This window comes from Belonocnema kinseyi, chromosome 2, assembly GCF_010883055.1.
Source record: "Belonocnema kinseyi isolate 2016_QV_RU_SX_M_011 chromosome 2, B_treatae_v1, whole genome shotgun sequence".
NCBI lineage: Eukaryota > Metazoa > Arthropoda > Insecta > Hymenoptera > Cynipidae > Belonocnema > Belonocnema kinseyi.
The window spans coordinates 69,075,019-69,095,259 of record NC_046658.1 but is presented as its reverse complement, the minus strand read 5'-3'; the positions used below and the strand labels follow the sequence as shown (position 1 = coordinate 69,095,259).

The window sequence follows — 20,241 nt, the reverse complement described above, 5'->3', positions numbered from 1 at the left end:
ATGACATTTTCAATCCAAATTTTCGCGCAACTTACCTCTTCTGAAAAAATGATCAATTGAAAAATAAGATAAAACATGTTACAACAAAAATCATTTATTTGAAACTGAAATTGGTATTGATCACATTCAAAAGATGAGTCAAAAAAAGTCAAATTATGAACGCATTTTAATAAATACAAAATTGAAGTCTACCATATTTTATCATACAAAAATATATACAAAAATTATAATCTTTTAATAAAGATTACAGAATGTCCCATTTATGTAAAGATAATTGGGGGCTTCTGATTTGCGAATTTCATAATCATGGTTGCATAAACAGTTCATTCATTAATACGTTATTCAATTATTTTCTTCATTGAAATTTGTAAATTACTGGATAAATATACCCAGATTGTGCAGTTTCTGATTCAAGTTAATAGATAAATATATATATAAAAATTAATTATCAAACTTCTGGTAAAAATGAACAAGAATGTAGAGAAAAATATCACAGATTTTTGAATGAAATAGTGCCTTTACCTCGACCCATGCCAATTTTTTTAAATAGATGTTTCTCTGATGGCTTCGCCATACCTCTTCCTCTTCCCATTCCCATGCCACTAGAGATTGACATCATATCATCTACTACATCTTCCATGGAATTGTTTACCTCCATCATCATCACCTCAGAATATCCAAAAGGTCGTCTCAGTGGTTTAGAGTAACTGCAAAAAATGATTATTTACAATTTCAATTGTTGGCAATTAAAAATAAAAATGTGAAAAAGTTATTTTAACTAAGAGGCCGTCTATAAGATACTTTACCATTTTAAGGCCTTTAACGAGTGGGTCATGTGACCAGATTCCTACCTCATCAACACTTTTTTTATTTCCTAACTTATTTTCACATGAAGCGCCACATGAAAATTTGGGATAATAAATAAGAAGCACTAAGAAAGGTGTCTCTGGTATACATTTTTACAATTATGAAAAACAAACAAAAATTAGTTACAACAACAAAAAATAATTATAAAAATTTAGGAACAGACCCACCTTTCTTAGTACTTCTTATTTATTATCCCAAATTTTCAACTCGATGTGGCGCTTTCTATGAAAATAAGTTAGAAAATAAAAAAAGTTTCGGTAAGGAGGAATCTGGTCACGTGACCCACTCGTCACATGGCCTTAACAGGTAAATACCTATATTACCAACCTCACTTTATCAGTTCACTGAAATATTTTTTTGAAACTAAGAACTTTTTTGTAAATAAAATATCGAGCTGAAACTTTAGAAAATGTATTAGAGTAAAATAAAGTACAAGGTTTAATAATAAAAGATGTAAAAAAAATATTGTAACTAAACCTTATCCGGCACACAATAAAGGATCACAACTAGAGGTCTGAGTCGGTTATTTTACTTTGAGAACGGTAACGAGAATGAGAACATTACCGACAATATAACCAAAAAATAAATTCTCTGAGAATTTATGCAACTTTTTGGTTAAAAATCGTTCTTCTTTGCTTGGTAATTCAACTAATGTGTTTAAAACATTTGGTTAAATCGCTTTGTTCAGAAATCACTTTTTTTTGTTAAAGATTTATATTTTAAATTGAAAAATTACCTTGTTGGTTAAAAGTTGAATTATCTTGTTATAAATTAATCTTTTTTAATTGAAAATTCTACTACTTGGGTCAAAGTTAAACTACATTGTGAAATTTTTGTATTGAAAAAAGGTCTGGTTTAAAAAGTTAACTGTTTAGTGGAAAATACTTCTTTTTTTTTTGTTTAGAATTAATTTTTTAACTGAAAATGGAACTTTCACATTTTTTAAGATTAATATTTTTTAGTTCAAAATTCGCGTTTTTTGTTGTAAACAAATTCTTTTTTAGTTTGAAATTTCCTTTTTTTTGCGGGAAAATGCAACAGTTTCGTGTTAAATTAATTTTTTGTTGAACAGTCATATTTTTTGCTTGAAAATTGTGCTTTTATAAAGAAAATTTGTCTCCTGGTTTGAAGATTCAATAATTTAAATAAACTGTTATTTCTTTTTTGTGTAAAAAAATCTTTATTTGTTGGAAATTCGTTTTTTTGTTGGTTTTAAAATTCTTTTTTTGTGTTGTGTAAATTTCATTATTTTTTGATTAAAATATAAACTATGACACTTTTTTATTGGTAATTTGTCTTTTTAAGTAGAATATTCAACTATTATGTTAAAAGTTCTAGTCTTTTGTTAAAGAGATATCTTTTAAAGTAGAAAAAACTTTTTTTTTGTTTGAAATAAATTAATACATTTCAAAATTCTTTATTTGTATACTGTAATTCCTGAATATGTCTGAGCTAGAAAATTATTTATATTCAACCACTGATATAACCTGAACAATACAAATATTGTTGAAAATCATAAATTCTTTTAAATTCTCCTAAACTCTGTCATATTCTCGCTGATATAACCTGAACTTAAATTCTGTTAGAGCCTCGTCTAGTAGCCGCCTGGATTCGGATTTTCGTGTACACCATTACCGGTTGATGCCGATGGAATTGATAGTTACATTTTTTTTACATCTTTTATTCTTAAACTTTGTACTTTAACATAGTTTTCTTTCGGCTTTGGAATTTCTCAGAGTTTGAGATCGATATTTTCTATGTAAAAAAAAAAGTTCTTAGGTTCAAAAAAGCATTCAGTGAAATGATTAAGTGAGGTGGGTAATATAGGCATTTGGCTGTGTCACATGCCCTTAAGGGAAGTTTCCCTACAACTAAATTTTTTTGTTAGATTGATTATTTTAGTTAAAAACTCATTTCTTTGATTAAAAATGAGTATCTGGCTTTGGTTGAGGATTGTTTCAATTAAAATATATCTATTTTATTTTTAGTTGAAAATTTGAAATTTTCCTTAAAACTCGATCATTTATAGTTTAAAAATCAACAATTAAGTAGAAAATTCAAGTAAGTGTTAAAAATTCAATCTTTTTTATCAGGAATGCAACTTATGTTTTGGCAGAGGATTTAACTATTTTGTTGAAAATTGGCCTTTTTGGTCGAAATTAACTGTTTTTTTATTTCAAAAGCCTTTTTTTGGTAGAACTATCAAATATTACATGTTTTATTGATAATTCTTCTTTTCTGGTTGAAAAATCAACTACATACTTTGTTCAACATTAAACTGCTTTTTTGAAAATGAATTTGTTTGTGAAAGATTTATATTGTTGTGTTGAAAAAAGAACTGTTTTGTAGGAAATTCAATAATTTATTAGACATTTAAACTAGATACTTAGTAGAAAAGTAAACTACTTATTCAGATGAAAATTTGGCTTGAAAATTAAACTATTTGGTTGAAAATTAACTTTTTTGTAAAAAATTCCTGCTTTTGTCCAAAAATTCTTTTGACCTAAAATTCAATAATCCTGTTGAAAATTGATGTTCTTCTTTGTTAAAAATTAGTTTTTTTGTAAACTAAAAATATTCTTGGTGAAACATTAATCTTTTTTTTTTGAAAGTTCAACTACTGTGTTGAAAACTGATTTATTTAATATTTACCTCTGGTCGAAAATTTAATTTCGTTGTTGAAAATCCTCTTTTGCCTTGATTTAATCTTAATTTTTTAAATCTGAAAATTTAACTATTCCATTTTTGACTGGAAATTTCTCCTTTATAATTTTAACATTCAACTTTTTGATTGAGGATTTAACTATTTGGTTTAAAATGAACCTTTCTTGGTTAAAAGTAAATTTTTTTAAAAGTAAACTTTTCCGATTAAAAATGTAACTGTCTTCTAAGAAATTCCCCTTTTTGGCTTGACAATTCAACTGGTTTGGTTGAAATTTAATCTTCTTGTTCAAGAATTCAACCATTTCGTTAAAAATGGATCTATTTATGTTGAAAATTCAACTACTTTGATATCTTAAAATTATGCTTGGCTGAAAATGTACGTTTTTGTTGAAATTTAAAACTATTTTCAAAAAAATATTTTTTTCGACTTGAAAATTGAACTATTTGGTTTCTAATACAACTCTTTTTTAAACTGAATTGTTTGGAGTTTCATATTGAATTCAATTAATTTGATTTCAAAGAATTTATTCCCCTATTTTCGTGAAAAATCACCCGAAATTGTTAACTGATAAAAGTTCTAGTCTATAGAAAGAAAATTACATTTGAAATATGAATTTCTTACTCGTAATCATCTGAATCTCTTTCGTCCGCAGTTTTTTCATAAGTTTCCACTGAAGCTAGAGATTCAGTTTCCTGTTTCCTTGACTGGCAATCCGATTCATCATCACTCCAAGGTTCGATAAAATCAATTGTGTTAGTTGTTTCAAAATTTAATCGGTTTGAGATGTAATCCTTGGTACGCATAGAACCTAGATTCCAAAAATAATAAAAATTCGTTTATTAAATATTTGACATTGCAGAATCTTTTGAAGAGCAGAATAAAGCTTTTTTTGCAGGTATATGGCGTACTTTGATATACTGACGGTTGGAGTAGTCTTCGCATTGGACATACAAGAATATGCTCCTTCATTTGTGCTTTAAATAATCGGTGAGTTGCATTGTATGGACATATTTCCAAATAACCTTCTGGAAAATGCTAGACACGAACATACTAAATCAATCAATATTTCACAAAAAGTTTTTCCTTTTCCCGCAAAAATTCATATTAATTTAGTGAAATATTAATATTCTTTATGAAAAATTCATCTTTTTTTGCTTGAAAGTTCAACTACTTTGTTAATTTAAAAAAATATATTTACCTCTGGTCAGAAGTTTAATTTTGTCGCTGAAAATCCTCTTTTTTTTATAAAACTTAATTTTTTTGATCGGAAAATTTAACTTCCATTTTTCACTGGAAATTTCTCCTTTATATTTGAAAATCCATCTTTTTCAATGAGGATTCAACTATTCAGTTCAAAATGAAACTTCCATGGTTGAAAATAAACTTAATAAATTCGTCTTTAAAAATTGATACCGTTAATGCAATGTTATAAGCAAAATTTAACATGGGAATATGTTCCGAATGAAATGATATACTACGTGTACAACAAAATCATGACAACCTGACTTTCTAGAAAAAATTCACGAGGTACTAAAGTACAATGAATAAATAAATACTAATTCTGTAATATCCTGAAATCTTTCCCTAACAAAATGCAAACTTAAATTTCACTCTCAATAAATTTATATTTTTATTCATATATTTTGTACCTTTTCGCACTTGACAAGATGCCTTTGAAGTCTTCCTCTAGCAATTTTGTGGGCATCATCATAGGGGCAAGTTACAACTGCATCGGGATGAGTGTCATCCGAGCATATCATCATCCTTGAAAAGAATTTTACCGATTTTAACAACGAAAATATTCGGAAAAACAAGTTTTCGAAATAAAAAGTTCATCAAGAATTTAATTACTTGAATTGAAGATTTTTTTAAAAAACATAACCTATGAAAAAATGACATTACGAAGGCTAAGGACCTTGAGTTTTTGAATAATGATTTCAAAAAATGTTCCTAATTATTGTTAAATTATAATATCACCCAATTACAGTTATGAAATGAAAGAAAAGTACGAAGCAAAGCCTAACAGGTAAAATAAGTGTATTATTGATATTAAAGTTGGCATTGTAACACTGACTGTTGTTGTTATTAGTTAATGTATTACATATACGATATTATTTAAGGATATTAATTATTTACATTTGCGGATATCTACCTGTATAAAAGTCCTTGTACGTAGGACGCCAAAACAGAAACCCAGTTCCCAGTTGTTCCAAAGATATTGCCCAGGCGCAGCAGTTTGGTGCAGGTTAGGGAGGTTATGTTATGTTTATCCAAACACAGCGGCGAATGTATGCTGTGTGCCACCCTGAGAAAAAAAATTGCCGCTCCAACATACCAAAGATATCAGAAAATATCAGTTATTTTTAATATAAATTTATAGATTAGACTGAATGAAAAGTCATTACTGATTTTTATTAGAAGATTCAATAGCTCATTAGATTAGAACAATTAAAAAGAAATAAACTCTTACTGCGAGTTTACTACCAATATTTTTGTTACAACACTCTCTAAACAACACAATATCTCCAAATCAGAAATGAGAACATCTCTGATATAATGACCTTTTAAGGTGCTGTTGTAGATCTTTTTTGTGAAGTATATTGCCAGAGATATTGCATTGAAAAAGTTTTAATCTCCTAGAATCTGCCGCCCCTGGGATATTTGCCGCCTGGGCAGTTAGTTGCCGCCCGCTGACCAAACACTACAAGCCTTATATTTTCAAACATACTCTGTCGGCAAAAATGCTCGTGCGCATAATCAAATGGCACATCGTAAGATGGCAGCTCTCCCCACTAATGGAATTTTCCCCCCTCTCGTGGAATCAACCTCGCTCGCCTAGGTTAGGATGGCATGCCTAGCCTAGTCCCGTTGCCTATGTCCATGCTCTAAGCACACTAGGCGTGACAGTTGCGTGTGTGAGCGTTTTTCAGCGTGCCCGTCAAATCATCGCTACCATATATGAAATCCATGTGCGTACAGTTGGCACCGCACCGGTTGTTGGCACCCCTCTCTAATTTTTGTCAGATATTAAGAATATTATACAAACATTATAAACAAACAAATCTGTTTAGTTTTTTCGAAGGTATTTAAAAAAAAATAATATTCAATTTGAATAATACTAGAAATTGGCGTTTTTAAAATTTTCAACTACAAAATAATTATTTAGACAAACTATTAATGTTTATAATGATTTTCTCTGCTAAAAAGTTAGATTTTTTCGGAACTTTTAAACGTTTTGTCCACTTTTCACTTAGTGAGGTACTAATTAATGCAAGTTAAAATTAGAGTAGTGTGTTAGAAAGTTGCCTTATCGTTTTTTAAGTTCTTAATTATATCCCTAATTTCAAAGGCACAGACTCGCTCAAACAGGTTTTCTAACGCATCGTGTTCTATTTCGCAGTTGTGTTGCCCTATAGCGTCACCTCCAATAATTTCTAAAAAGAGTCGCAAAGCATATAGTTAATTTATAGTATTCCATCTGTATCATATAGCATTTCACCATTGCTATTTCTCATGTTGTCTAACTCTGTACTTTTACTTCTTTTACATGCTGATCATCACGAAATTATAAAACAGTTTCTTGCTTCCTTTAAAGTCGATTTGCATTTTCTTCTCTCCTTCTGTTTTATTTTATCTTTACTTGATTTGACGAGTAGTTTTAATTTCCACTTTTTGTCTGTAATAATTTTAATGTTTGTTTCTCCCCTCGTCGCTAATGTCTGCTGTAATGTTCATCTTTCTTAGATACGCTTCCCAGTGGGTACACAATTTGGCGACGTCTTTAGGACATCGTTATGACATCTTTACGACAACTTTACGATATCCTATGTCCATGTCGTTAAGGCGTCTTTACGATATCTTAAAAATGTCGCATGATCTGAGGATGTCTCTAAGATATCGTAAAGACAGTGTAACGATGCGGACATAGGATGTCATTAAATTGTCGTAAAGATGTCGTAACAATGTCGTAGGGATGTCGCCATATTTTGTGCCCACTGGGTTGCTGGTAAGTATTTTATAATAAGTGAGAATTCGGTACAGGTTATTTAAAATAAACATGTCACATTAAAAATATAAGTAAACTTATTGCATAAGATTCGTGGAAAAAGGTTCGAGCGACTTGTTCCGCTTGTTCAGTCAAAGAGCAGTAAAGAACTGAAGGGTGACAGCGCATGCAGTGCAAGTGCCGAAACCACAGTTTTATAGGATACAGAAAAATTTTCTAACTTTAAGGGATTTAATTTTTAAAAAACGAAGTTATCGTCGCGAGGTGTTATTAAGGTCTATTGAGTCACGAAAAGAGCGGACAGAATAAACAATAATCTGCGCGAGAAACCCATTATTAAAGGAAAGACCTGTAAAAATTTGCTATTTTTTAATTTTAAAAAACTTAATACATGTTCTAAACTGTCATTTATAGCTCTATTACATCGCAAAAGAAGTGCCTGGAAAAAAACCATCTTCGATGAATCCCTTGGAAACTTGTGTATGAGATACTGAGATCAGCTATTTAAAAATGATGTACATTTGATTTTTCTTATAGTAAAGAAGTGCTTTAGAGTTTTGTTGTGCTCTGTCCAACCATAGAAGGAAAATTCAGAAGGAAGTAACCGGTTCAGAAAATTAATTTAATTTTACTATCATTTTAACATCCCGTGCAGAAATTTTGATGTGGCCCCGGGCGGGGCCAGACCGGGCCGAGTCGGGCCCATATCGGGATTCCTGGTCGGGGCAAGACCGCGGATCAAACATACGCCCAGGTCGGGGCCAGGTCGGGACTCCCGATCGGTCTCATAATAATACATTTTATGCATTTCGCGAATAAAAAGAGATTTATAAAGTATAAATATTATTATTTATTAAATATCAAAATGACCTTAAGTTATTTCTATTTAACTAGAATCTTAAAAAAAGTGTTTTTTAGTGTAGGGTCCTCTGCTTCCGATGGCTACCCCAATCTTTGGAATTTCCAATAATTGTTCCAATATGACTTAGAGCCGCTTCCTCTGTTGTTTCTGTGTTTTCATCGCTCATGGAATTATCACTGATCGCTGCTTCTGCTTCTAAAACAAGTAAAATAAATAAATTATAAAACTCTCAGGCTGGCCGCTGGACTGGAAAACCGGAAAATGACTGGGAATTTGTTGAAATAGAGAAAATCAGGCAAACGACAGTGATTTTATTTTTTTACCGGAAATTTTTTAAAATAATAAATTGAATTGTTGTCGATTTCAATGATGACATCATTCAGCTCACAATGCGTGATTTAAAAATCGTTTACTTTAGAAATTTTGCATTTTAGGTTTTTATTTTTAATTTAGAGAATTTCAAAATGCAGTCTTGAAGACTTAATAAACTATAAATTAAAACCGTTTGAAGTTGAGAATTTTGTATAAAAAATATTTGTATTTTATTAACAGTAAATATAAATAAATTATTTTAAACATGAATATGTAATTCAGGTATTAAAAGGGAACAATAATTCACTTTACAAAACGATTCGAAATCCGCTCAAGATTCAGAATTTTCCAGATTTTAACGTTGAAAAATATAACTGTTTCAATTCGAAATCTTAGTCATTAAATAATGCAAGCGTCTGCCTAAAACTTTATAAACTATTTTTAAATTAAAAATAACTTCATAATAATGTATTTGTAATTAAAGGCTTTCTTCAAATTTAAAATATTGTTTCAGAATTTAAGAATAATTTCATTTAAGAATAATTAATTGAAACCAAATATTTTTAAATTAACAATTTGAAACTGAATTGTTTAATATAGAAAGCCTGGAATAGTTAAAATTTGGAAGAGCTTTTAAACTTCGAACGTTTCAATTTTGATGGTTCTTTTTTTAAAAAAATGTTACATTTGTAAGTGAAATTGTTGAATTTAGTTGTTCAAATAGCAATTGAAAACTTATTAATTGTATAGAAAAAATTGAATGATTTTAAAACGCATTTAGATGTTTTAAAAAGATTCAAAATTATTTTAAAAATTGAAATGATTTCAAATAATTTAAAAGTTTCAAAAGAATAAAAACTTCTTGATACGATTCGTAGGAAAATTGAAAATAATTTTACAGTTTGGAATATTATTTAAAAATAATATTCAAAAAGATTTTAAGATTTCCAAGATTGTTAAAAAAGAATGTGGAAGATTTTAAGAATTTTCTTTAATTTTCCAGGGGTTTCTAAATGTTATAGAGAACTTTCTTTTAATTTTAAAAGATATTTAAAAATTCTAAAAAAAATTTAAAATAAGTTTAACGTTGAATAAATTTAAAACAACTTCTACATTTCTCAAGATTTTGAAATAAAATTTTGAAGCCTTACAAGGATGTTTAAAGTATTTAGGATAAAAATAATGTAACTTCCAATTTAAGAAGTATTAAGTTAAACAAATTAATTTTTAAAATTTTTAACGTATTCAGCTTGAAATTGTTAAAAATAATATAATTTTTAAAATTGTAAAGTTCACTGATTCTTTTAATATACACCTTTGAAAATGATAACGTGAATTTATTTAGCTTAAAATCGTTAAGAATAATATAATTTAAATTTTTTTAAATTCATTGATTCTTTAATTTACACCTTTGAAAATGATAACGTGAATTTCTATTTTTAGAATTGAATCTGACTCTTTGAACTCATTATTTTTTTTAAATTCTAAATTTTGCAGTTTATGTGCATTTCATGTGAAGTTGTTCAATTGAACATTGTTAGAGCCTTTCATTTTTTACGTTTCAATTACTGAGCAATTGAATACAACATTTTTAAATTAAAAAACTCTTACAATTCAATTTCAAAAGTTTAAAATGTAAGAGTTTAATTTTGAGTGCTTTAATTGGTAGATTATTTTTTGTTACTGCGAATGGAAAAATTTTTAGCTTTAGAGTTCAAATTTTTTAATTTTATTGATCGTGAAAAATGTTTGCTAACCTGGAAAAAACGGGGAATTTTTGTCTTGGATTAAAACGGCTACCCTTGCATAATTTTCAGTATCAGAATCAGTACCTGATTGTGGATTTTCATCGAATTTTCCTGGCGAAAATTAAGATGATTCGAAAATAAATGTTAAGTATCGGAAAATTAGATATATATTAGGGGTTTAATTGTTACAAGCATTTACGGCAGGGAAGTGGAAGAAAAGATGATGTTAATATACAAGAACCACAATAGCCAAGTGCAGGAAAGAAAGTAAGGTGACAGAATTAGAAAAATTGGATTTTTACGTACTTACGTTGAGCATTTACAAGAAAAATTATACTTATTTCATAAATATTTATGCAGTGCTCCCAACGAAAGCTTTTTGCTTCACTACATATGCGTCGCACTCGGCATCTGGTTCGTTACTATTCGCGCGATTTTTTTATCAAGATTCATCAATTTCTATCTAATGGCATTTTTAAAAGTAGAAATGCCATTATTTACGATAAAGAATAGAAATAATGTATTTTAGCATTTTAAACTGCGCGCAAATAGCAACCAATTAGACGTCGAGTGTAACGCATGCGCAGTTGAGTAAGGATCTCTTTTTGGGAGCACTTGATCGATTGGTATTTTGATTCTACTACTTGATTCTGAAAATCATGTTATGAAAAGGTGCCCTTCATGTATTTTGATAATGAATTTACTATTTTAAAAGATCTGAAATGCACTTTTGATTTTATCACATATTCGATTATGACAAGATCACTATTTTTGGAGATTACCTATTTTGACTATTATTAGTTAACATATTTTATAACAGATTTTATCATTTTAACTCTACATTAAATTAATAAAAAATTAATATAAATGGATAAAATAGTATAAAACAATATAAAAAATATGATAAATACATTGATAAAATGATTGACTTTTCACTGATAAAATGATTTTACCTAAAACTGTGTTGATATCAGCCGGAAATTCATTTTTAAGTGGATCCAAATTTTCTTCTTCGTCCAAATTCATCAATTCAACAGGTTGGATAGTATTAACTTCCGGATCACTTACATTTCCATCTATAATAATTTCATTCGTATTGATTAAAAAAATAAAATTTAATTGATGATCACTTTATTTGAGGTTAGGTTTCAATTAGCCCCAGAGCTTAATTACTTACTTTCATTTTCCTCACGCAGATTTCGAGGTATACTGGTTAGTGTTCGGTGCCTTTGAACACGTGGTGTACTTGCCTTAGGCATTTTCAATCATTTAGAAAATATTATAAAAGAATAATATTTCAATTTCACTGCACTATCAAAAAACAATAATTATAGCACTAATTCTGCGAGCGCATAGGGATGGCGTCACGGTAGGTAATCGGTCTCGCCTGGTCTGGCCCAAATCTGGGCCACAGAATTCTACCGATCAGGGCCATATCGGGAATACCGGTCGGGGCCAGATCGGTATTAAGTATGAAATCGGGCGATTTCTACACGGGCTAATGCCTGATGCCCCAAGTTGTATAAATCTATTTTAAAAAATAAATAAGAAAGAACATGGAAAGAGCGGACGGAAAAAAGCAACGACTTCGGAGATGCAAATAATCAAAAATCAATTTCAAGGGGAACATTGAGAAAATGATGTTTTTTTCGACTTTTTCAATCTTGTAATAAAGCGTTTATAACTATTTTCTTAATACTAGATATTTTTCCTTATGCATAAGAGTATAAAAACGTACACTAAACTACGATATTACACTAACGAACCGTTTCCCAACAAAAGTGGACTACATCATCTTCTACAAGGATACTAGGTAGTTAAAAACAATTAATTTAAATCAATAACACAAATTTCCGAAATTTGGCACTTATGTTCGTATATGCCTTGTCACCCTTCAACTTCCTCCAAGTTTCGATGATTTGTCACAGAGTAATTTAGAGCACATATCAACGAAATGAGGATTACATATAAGAATAACATTTCACGGTTTATTCACGAGGCGAATATTTGGTCGCCACCATAAGTCTTTTTGCTTTTATAATAATAATGTATTTATGGTAATTTCGCTCGTAATGCTAGCAGGAAGATTTATTTTCATCTGAGGAGCTCAAGAAGAAATGTCTTCTTAAGTATAACACTATTCCATCATAAATTTTATATGAAAACCAGTGTACTGGTCTATGTTATTATACAAATATTTAACGTTATGGGCAATGACTTCACATTACAGTGCTTAAAGTTTCATATCTGGAATTCCCGCCTGATACATGCGGTACTGAAAATGGCGTGTTATGGAATAAGAGCAATGCAAAAGCGGATATTTCGTCATCATTAATTTATCAATTTAAATACCCTTCACATCGATCTGAAAGCTTCTATATTTAGCACAGACATGAACCACGTTTTTTAGTACAGGGCAGTACCATGCAGTATGCACCTGTCTATTAATCCACTGTTGTACTATAGCATAGCAGAATTAATGATAAGCCGGAATCTAGCCAGGGTATGTTTCTCCTTTCATAAAGTTGTTTATTTATTTTTTTATTTTTAAGTGTGCCAACTCGCCGTCAGTACTGCCAATTTATACCCTGTTGAATTATCCGCGTATCTCGCCAATGCGGATGTGTTCTTCATTCAATGGCTTGAAGAACATATGATTCAGAGGATCGTTCTTGTATATTGGTACAACCTCACTGGCACTGACGTCATGTATGCGTAATTTAACTCTGCCGACTCTGCCTTGGCCATTTTCAAACTCCGCTCTAGGGCCTATCAAAGGGCACAAAATATATCCATTTGGGGAACTTTCTACCACTCCAAGAACGTACTCGTGATCCTTATCTACGCCCACTTTCCACAAGCCTGGTATTAATTCGAGAATCGAACGTCTACTTCTGTATCTTTGGTAAAAATTAACTCCAAGTTTCAAGGGTTCAGGAACAATCATTGCGGTCTTTTTTCGAGCCTTAATAAATGGCCAAATTAGTTCTGCAAAAAGAAATTATAAAGAGAAAATTAATTATTTATTAATCTAAGGAACGTTTAGTCTTCAAATTATAAGACTATGAGCCTTCTTATTGTTTTAATAAAATTGAAAATGCTACACAATTACAGTTTCTTATTATAGGATTTTCTATTCATTACGCCATTTTTATATTGCATGTATTTTAAAGCCTTAAGGCCCTAATAGTTATTATTGTACTTACCAATAGGATTAGGTAAAACCAATACGATGAAACAGAGAATGCTAATGAAGTTCCTCATTTTTTTTAAATAAATGAAATCAACTTAAATCAAGAATTTCGATAAGAATGTAAATGTAATGAATAATCTGAAAACTTTTTACTCCCTTGTGTACTAATCGCTATCTCATACGTCATTCTAAATTATTTGTATATGATTATAGCCTGTTTCTTCTCCCGCACTAAAGTCGCAATTACATACTACAGATTTATGACCATTTTACGTACAATTTAGAGAGAAAGAATTACGCATTACACAGTAAAAAATCAGTAGATATTGAAATAAATTATCAAATTTTCTTTTTCTTTAAACAAGAGTAGTTTATGTGGTAAGGGCGTAAAACTGGATTTTTTAGGCGAGGAGGATGTTTTCAGCCGGAGCAGTTGTAGGCGCACCGAAAACGAGTCATAGCTGGAGCTGAAGGCGAGCCGAATACAAAGCTGAAGCTGAAAATCATTTAGCAAACAAAAAATTTTTGCGAGCATTTAAATGTAACGTTTAACTTCAATAACACGCAAAGTAGTAGTTTTTCGCAAATTTTTCAACAAAACTTAAAGAATTCTATAATATAAATCATTTTTCATTGCCGAGACTCGAAATGTAACTTTTCACTGAAATAAGACATAAAAATGCAGTTTTTTGTAGATTATTCAAAACAAACTTCGAGAAAATTTGATTAACTGCTCCTACTATGACACTTTGCATTGTTTACCCATAACTCTTTAAATAATTTCTATTTGTTTAAACACTTTTTTCGACAAAATTCTAAATTTTTTGAATGATATGAACTAATTAGTTAATCGTTTGTGTTCATTTTCAATTAAAATTGCATAGTTAAAGTTACTCAGAAAAGTTGTACATTTGTTCAATTTTGTCAAAGAGGTTTTAAAGGAACCCCTAAGCTAAGCGTTTTTTTATCGAAATATAAAAAATACAATAAATTAAAATGATGATAATACACAAACATACGTAGATAGATGATATGCATTGAAATCCATTGTTTTAACATTTTCAATCAAACGGAAGCTACAAATTTATTATTGGCCATATTTTCGCAATGTTATCTGTCACTAATTTTTAATTCTTTAAATTCATTTAAATGATTAGAATTCTATTTTATTATTATAAATTTTTTAAAATTCTTTTTAATCCTATTAAAATCTTTTAAATTTTCTTAAATTCTAATGATTCCACATTAGTTCTTTCAATTAATTTAAATTAAATTTTTTATTGAATTCTTTTATTTCTTTGATTGACTTTAATTATTTTTGACATATCTCAATTTCTTTAAATATTCTTGAAATCTAGAAAATTGATTAGAATTCTTTGAATTTATTTTAATTATTTAAATATTCTTTTATATTCATATGGATTTTCTTCAATTCTCTTGAACTCATTAAAAATATGCTGAATTCCCATGAATTCTTATGAACTCTATTTGAATTCCATTGAATTTTTTTTAATTCTCACAAATTCTTTTAATTGTTTTGACTTCTCTTTTTGTGTCTTTATTTCTTGAATTCTTTGAATTAATTTCAATTATTATAGATTTTCTTGAATTGTTTCAATTCATTTTAATCCTTTTTTATTATTCTGAATTATTTTACTTTTAAATCTTTTTGAAATGTTTCGAATTACCTTCAATTCTTATCGTTGCGGTTTAATTCCACTTGAATTCAAGTTGAATTGAGTTTTTTTTTTTTTTTTTGATTTCATTTTGATTTATTCCGAATTTTTAGAATTCTTCTTATTAGGCGTACGTCAAAATTGTTATAGCGGTTATACCCTCGAATCAATGATTATTGTTCACGCGCAAAATCCAGTCTCTAAATTTTCCTTCAATTTGTAAATTATCTGTACGCGTGTAATAAATTAAAGGATTCAGAGTTCACATATACGTACACAATAAATAACACCAGGAATTACGTAAAAGTATTAAATAACATATATTCTGTTAAAAATGTCACTAAAACAAGTTCACAATCTGCCTTTGTCACCAAATAAATTAAACTACGTCTGTTATAATCCAAAAACAAGTTAGCTGCTCGAGAGCTTGTCGGAAACTGAAGTTCAAATCTACTTGAGTCAAGGTGGTGCTGTTACTATAATTCTAAATTCACAATTCGCTACGCGACATGCCGCACGCCTTGAACGAGTCCCGTTCAATTTAGACTATCAATTCGGAAGAGTCCGAGGCCTCAAGTTCTAGTAATAGCGAAAACTGAGGGTGCATATCTTCAGAGTTAAATGTAATTTTTCTGAACCTTTAAAATGGCTTTAGTATAACAGTAATACACTGGAGGCTAGATATAATTACGGTTTTTGGCATTGCTTGCAGTAGCCTGGAAACTAAATCCAGTCCGTCCGAACTTGCACAATCAGGGCCGTTTGATAACTATTTCGTAAACGCAATATATGCGCGTGAGTACGCGCACACTGCCTCTTTGTCCACACGCTATACTAGGTCTCTTTTATTTCAATATATAAAATATAAAACGCATAAAATACATGGCATTATTTTTATATTACAGTAAAACTCCGAGACTAGGCCGGTTTGTTAACACCTGAGCGGCCGCCATTCACCACGCGCAGCTCCTTTTACTCCTGCTTTCGGCGTGGCGTCAATTCTCGGAAGAACTATATCAGGGGGCCGTATCTCAGAGTTTTACTGTACTTTTTGCTACCTACTTTTGATCAATTTGTTTCTGAACAAGAATTACATTCAAAAATGATATTCTGAACAAAAGAACGATAAAACGCTTCATCATGAATACAAACGAACATGCCACCTCTTACTATAGTACTCACAGCTCTATTTAAATCTCCCCGCATATAAAATAAGACGAGGAAGAAGGAGTTATTTTTGGTACAATCCATTTTGCGTGGTCTTTACTTTGACTCCATTTGCCCCATTGGCCAACTTTTATGGCATTTATATTTTCTACAGTAAAAGGCGGATCACAATTTGAGTCTAAAGGCCTGAGTTTATCAGGCCATGCCTGAGCATAAATTGACGTTTGGTAGAGGTTGGCCAGCGTTTGAAAGCAATCTACATACGATTTTGAATCTGACCGACTAAATGAGTGTATTTTTATTAAATTTTGCCCGTACGTCGCATAATAATGGAGTGGTTTACCCAAGTTTTGATTTCCTGGGTAGATTAAATTCTCACACTTATTTCGTACCTGGACCGGCCAAGAAATAAAAACGTGCGAAGCGTAAACTTGTGGCTTAAATGTTATCATCATATCCAACAAAATTTTCATTTCCTCAAAAAAATTATCGTCCTGTTTTGACGATACACACGTGGCTAGTTGGGCATTTGTTTTCCCACTTGGAGGATATTTATACGAGTACTGAGTATACGGATCCGATGGAAATCGTGGGATGGAGTGGGACAATAAAAATCCGCCATTTTCGCTGTATGCTAAAACTCCTTTGGAATGACCATCGGCAGATGATGCATCAGTGTGGACGGCATCAGCTGTTGTAGTGTTTTCTTTTATTCGTTTGGAAACAACTGGACTTTCATCGTTCCACATGATGTATGTAATTGAATCTACTTGATCATAAATCGGGGACTAAGGGGAATAAGGTTTTAACCTGCAATCCGGGTTAGTAGAAGTCGGAGGTTTGTGGCAAAGCCTGTCTTTTGCTGGAAGATACACATTTAACAAGGACGTACAAGGCCATGTCGCTTTATAAAGGTCATCGTTGGCACTGAATTGGTAATCAAGGTCAAACTTAATCGTCTGACGTCCTCGAGCGCTATACAAATCTGCTAAGTACCCCAAACTGGCAAGTTCAGAAGGAGACTCAACTTTGCATGCATATATGTATCTATAGACAGCGACTATCTTATCCCTGGGGCACGTTATTTGGGAACACGTTGTGATGGATTTTATATAAGCTGTGAAGGCCTTGTGGTCCTCGCAAATATCCTGATAGCTGCAGCCTATCTCCTCCATATAAATATCCAAATGGCCCGCTTCCTCTCGCATGCCCAGTAGTTTGCTTGCATGAATGACGTCGATAAATGCCGCATCTTCTTTCCTCAAAGTATTCTTCCTATTGACAACGAACCCCAACCCCCAAATGGTGTGTTCAAATATCGGACCTGCTGGATCGATTGCTGTTAAAGCAAAAAAATGTAAAATTAATACATAAACTATCTACTCAGATAGTGTATATAGCTATATATTTTTTCAAATTACCCGATATCCGGTCAATGGTTCTTAGATTGGCGTCTTTTAGCGTTCTCGCTGCAATGCCCGATATCTGACCACCGAGGCTAAATCCTATCAGGTGGACTTTTACGTATGTTGGAATTTTTTTATTCACGAATGTAGCCAACACATTACCCACGATTGGAACGTTTTCTTCAGCGACAAGGGTGTAATCAGATGCAACATGCCACAGCCACCACTCCTTCCATCCATAATCTATATACAAAAAAAATCACAATATTATTTTTGCGACACCCACCTTGAAACTTGAAAGTGAAGACTTTTATGCATCTAAGTAGTCTAATTTATACACTGAGAGACTTTTTGTTAGAATGAAAGATAAAAATGAATGAGACTTTAGTATGATATCGTTTCAAAACAGGGAAAACAGGGTTTTCGGATCAAAAATTAATATAGCGGTTTTCTGCCGTCAAAACTAATATTTTTATTTGAACAAATGGAAAGGATGTTGCATTAACTCTTATAAAACTTGCGAGAATTTAAAATTCACTATATCAAAGTTAACAATTGAAGTTAAAAAGATAGTCATACATTTATTTGAAAGAGTGAAAACATCGTTTGAAGTTGCCATACAAAGCATATGAGAATCTCGAAGAACTATATGAAAAATAACTACTCCACCAAACGATTTAGCCTTCAGAAGGAGGAACTAAATACACAAATTAAATAAAACCAAATACTTAAACACGCGTAAAATTATTATTTTTTTTATTATATACTTAATTTATTCACTAAATACATAATCGCACGCTTAATCGCTATATGAAAAATCGGAACGGCTGCCCCGAGATTCGTGTCTAACTTACCTAAAGCACTAACGCATTCCCTAACAACTAAACCCTACGGCTAACTTACATTATGGAATATTTGATAAAAATCTCGGCTAAGCGGCGTCACTTGAAAACTCAGGACATTATGATTTTTAATGAATAAATAGATTTTTTATGAAATACATTTTTTAACGGAAATGATAATATTCTTGTATGAATAACATTTTCTAATTTGATATCTCAGTAACTCAGTATAATAAACTTGAGTGTATTTAGATGTAATATTTTATAAATTGTACTCATTGAATTAAACCTTATTACCTTAGTGTATAAATTTCGTGATAAAGAATTCCTAATGTTTTAAATACAATATTAAATGAATGAATTTAAAATAGAAAGAGTTAACTTTTATTTTAAATATTGTGAATCATAACCTTTTGGCTCGATCGGGAAATAGCGGAAACAATCGAGGAGCATTCTCAAACGAAAGTATATGAAAAATTAAGAATAATGATTTCATAGTTTTCTATGAGTCTCAGATTTCGGTCAACTTCATATTGACAATATCAATTTCTAAAATACTTTTTTCGACATTATAATATTCACTAATATTTTTATTCAAATTATTTTTCGAAAATCACTAAAAAGAATATCATTTTTTGATAGTGTTTATTTGGAAATGAAGATTCCTAATATTTCGTATTTACACACGGAAAAAAAATCCTTGAATCGAACGAGTGAATCGAGAATATATTAAACTCAAAGAAAGTGCCCGCTTAGATTAGGTAAAACGTTTAGTTAGAAAAGTTAAACATTTAGTTACTTTATGTAAACTGTTTTCGTAAATCAGTAATTTGAACAAAATTGCTAAGTTGGAAAGTTTATTATTTTTGACAGATTATGTGTAATTTTATTATCTTTAGATCAGAAAAAAAATTTAGTTGTTATAGAAATATTTTAACTTACAGTAGCCAATCTTTGGTCTGGTATCGCGAAAATGAATTTCCCTGAAAACCGTATAATGCATTTGGAGGTCAAGTGTTGTTTTTATCGCGTTTCTTGATATTTCAATATAGTTATCGCCTACAATCAAAACAATTGTAAATTATTATTACCGCATCATAAACTCAATTTAATATTAACATTCGCGCACATTTGAAGTGATAAAAAGCGTTTAATTGTCCAAAGTAAATCTGAACTGTCACTGCTCCCGCTTAGACCGTTGCCACTTTATTTCGCTGCTCCCACAATGCATCGGCGCTCTTCCGATAATTCCTTCAGACACCTATTCTTAATATCCCTATCATAGCTATACTTATTAGGGGTTTGACTAGACGATATCCCTGACATATGGAAAATGGTCAAGGATATTCATTTTCGCTGATCCAGGGATCTTTCTTAATTTCTTCGTTCGTTTTCAGACATGGGAAAGAAATCGGTTAAGATGGTTCGGACATGTTGAGAGAATGCCAAATGAACGACTAACGAAACAAGTGTATCAAGGTAAAGTAAATGGCAACG

General features: G+C 30.8%; 3 protein-coding genes across 4 annotated transcripts in view; all 3 read right to left on the bottom strand.

Annotated features, from left to right (window-relative positions):
- Nucleotides 1-78: 78 nt before the first annotated feature.
- Nucleotides 79-6,204, bottom strand: LOC117167340 (gametocyte-specific factor 1-like). 2 transcript variants are annotated; one of them, XM_033352199.1, is made up of 6 exons: nucleotides 6,094-6,204; nucleotides 5,685-5,837; nucleotides 5,182-5,296; nucleotides 4,441-4,567; nucleotides 4,154-4,340; nucleotides 79-707 (listed from the first exon to the last, which is right to left on the bottom strand). In XM_033352199.1, exons 3-6 carry the CDS (start codon nucleotides 5,293-5,295, stop codon nucleotides 491-493), a joined length of 645 nt encoding a protein of 214 aa, XP_033208090.1. In that variant the 5' UTR covers nucleotide 5,296; nucleotides 5,685-5,837; nucleotides 6,094-6,204; the 3' UTR covers nucleotides 79-490. The 2 variants fall into 2 exon arrangements, with proteins under 2 accessions (XP_033208090.1, XP_033208091.1); XM_033352200.1 differs by having other exon boundaries at nucleotides 6,003-6,137.
- Nucleotides 6,205-13,004: 6,800 nt separating this feature from the next.
- Nucleotides 13,005-17,969, bottom strand: LOC117167480 (deoxyribonuclease-2-beta-like). The gene is made up of 3 exons (XM_033352453.1): nucleotides 17,918-17,969; nucleotides 15,606-17,835; nucleotides 13,005-13,448 (listed from the first exon to the last, which is right to left on the bottom strand). The coding sequence occupies exon 2, from the start codon at nucleotides 17,243-17,245 to the stop codon at nucleotides 16,520-16,522; it is 726 nt and encodes a 241-aa protein (XP_033208344.1). The 5' UTR covers nucleotides 17,246-17,835; nucleotides 17,918-17,969; the 3' UTR covers nucleotides 13,005-13,448; nucleotides 15,606-16,519.
- The window catches only part of LOC117182708 (phospholipase A1-like), a 4,061-nt gene continuing 1,104 nt past the window's right edge, over nucleotides 17,285-20,241 (bottom strand). Inside the window, exons 2-3 of the mRNA XM_033375813.1 lie at nucleotides 17,918-18,145; nucleotides 17,285-17,835 (exon numbers count right to left, since the gene is read on the bottom strand). Of these exons, the coding sequence (XP_033231704.1) occupies nucleotides 17,285-17,835; nucleotides 17,918-18,145 (779 nt within the window). The remainder of the gene's footprint in view (nucleotides 17,836-17,917; nucleotides 18,146-20,241) is intronic.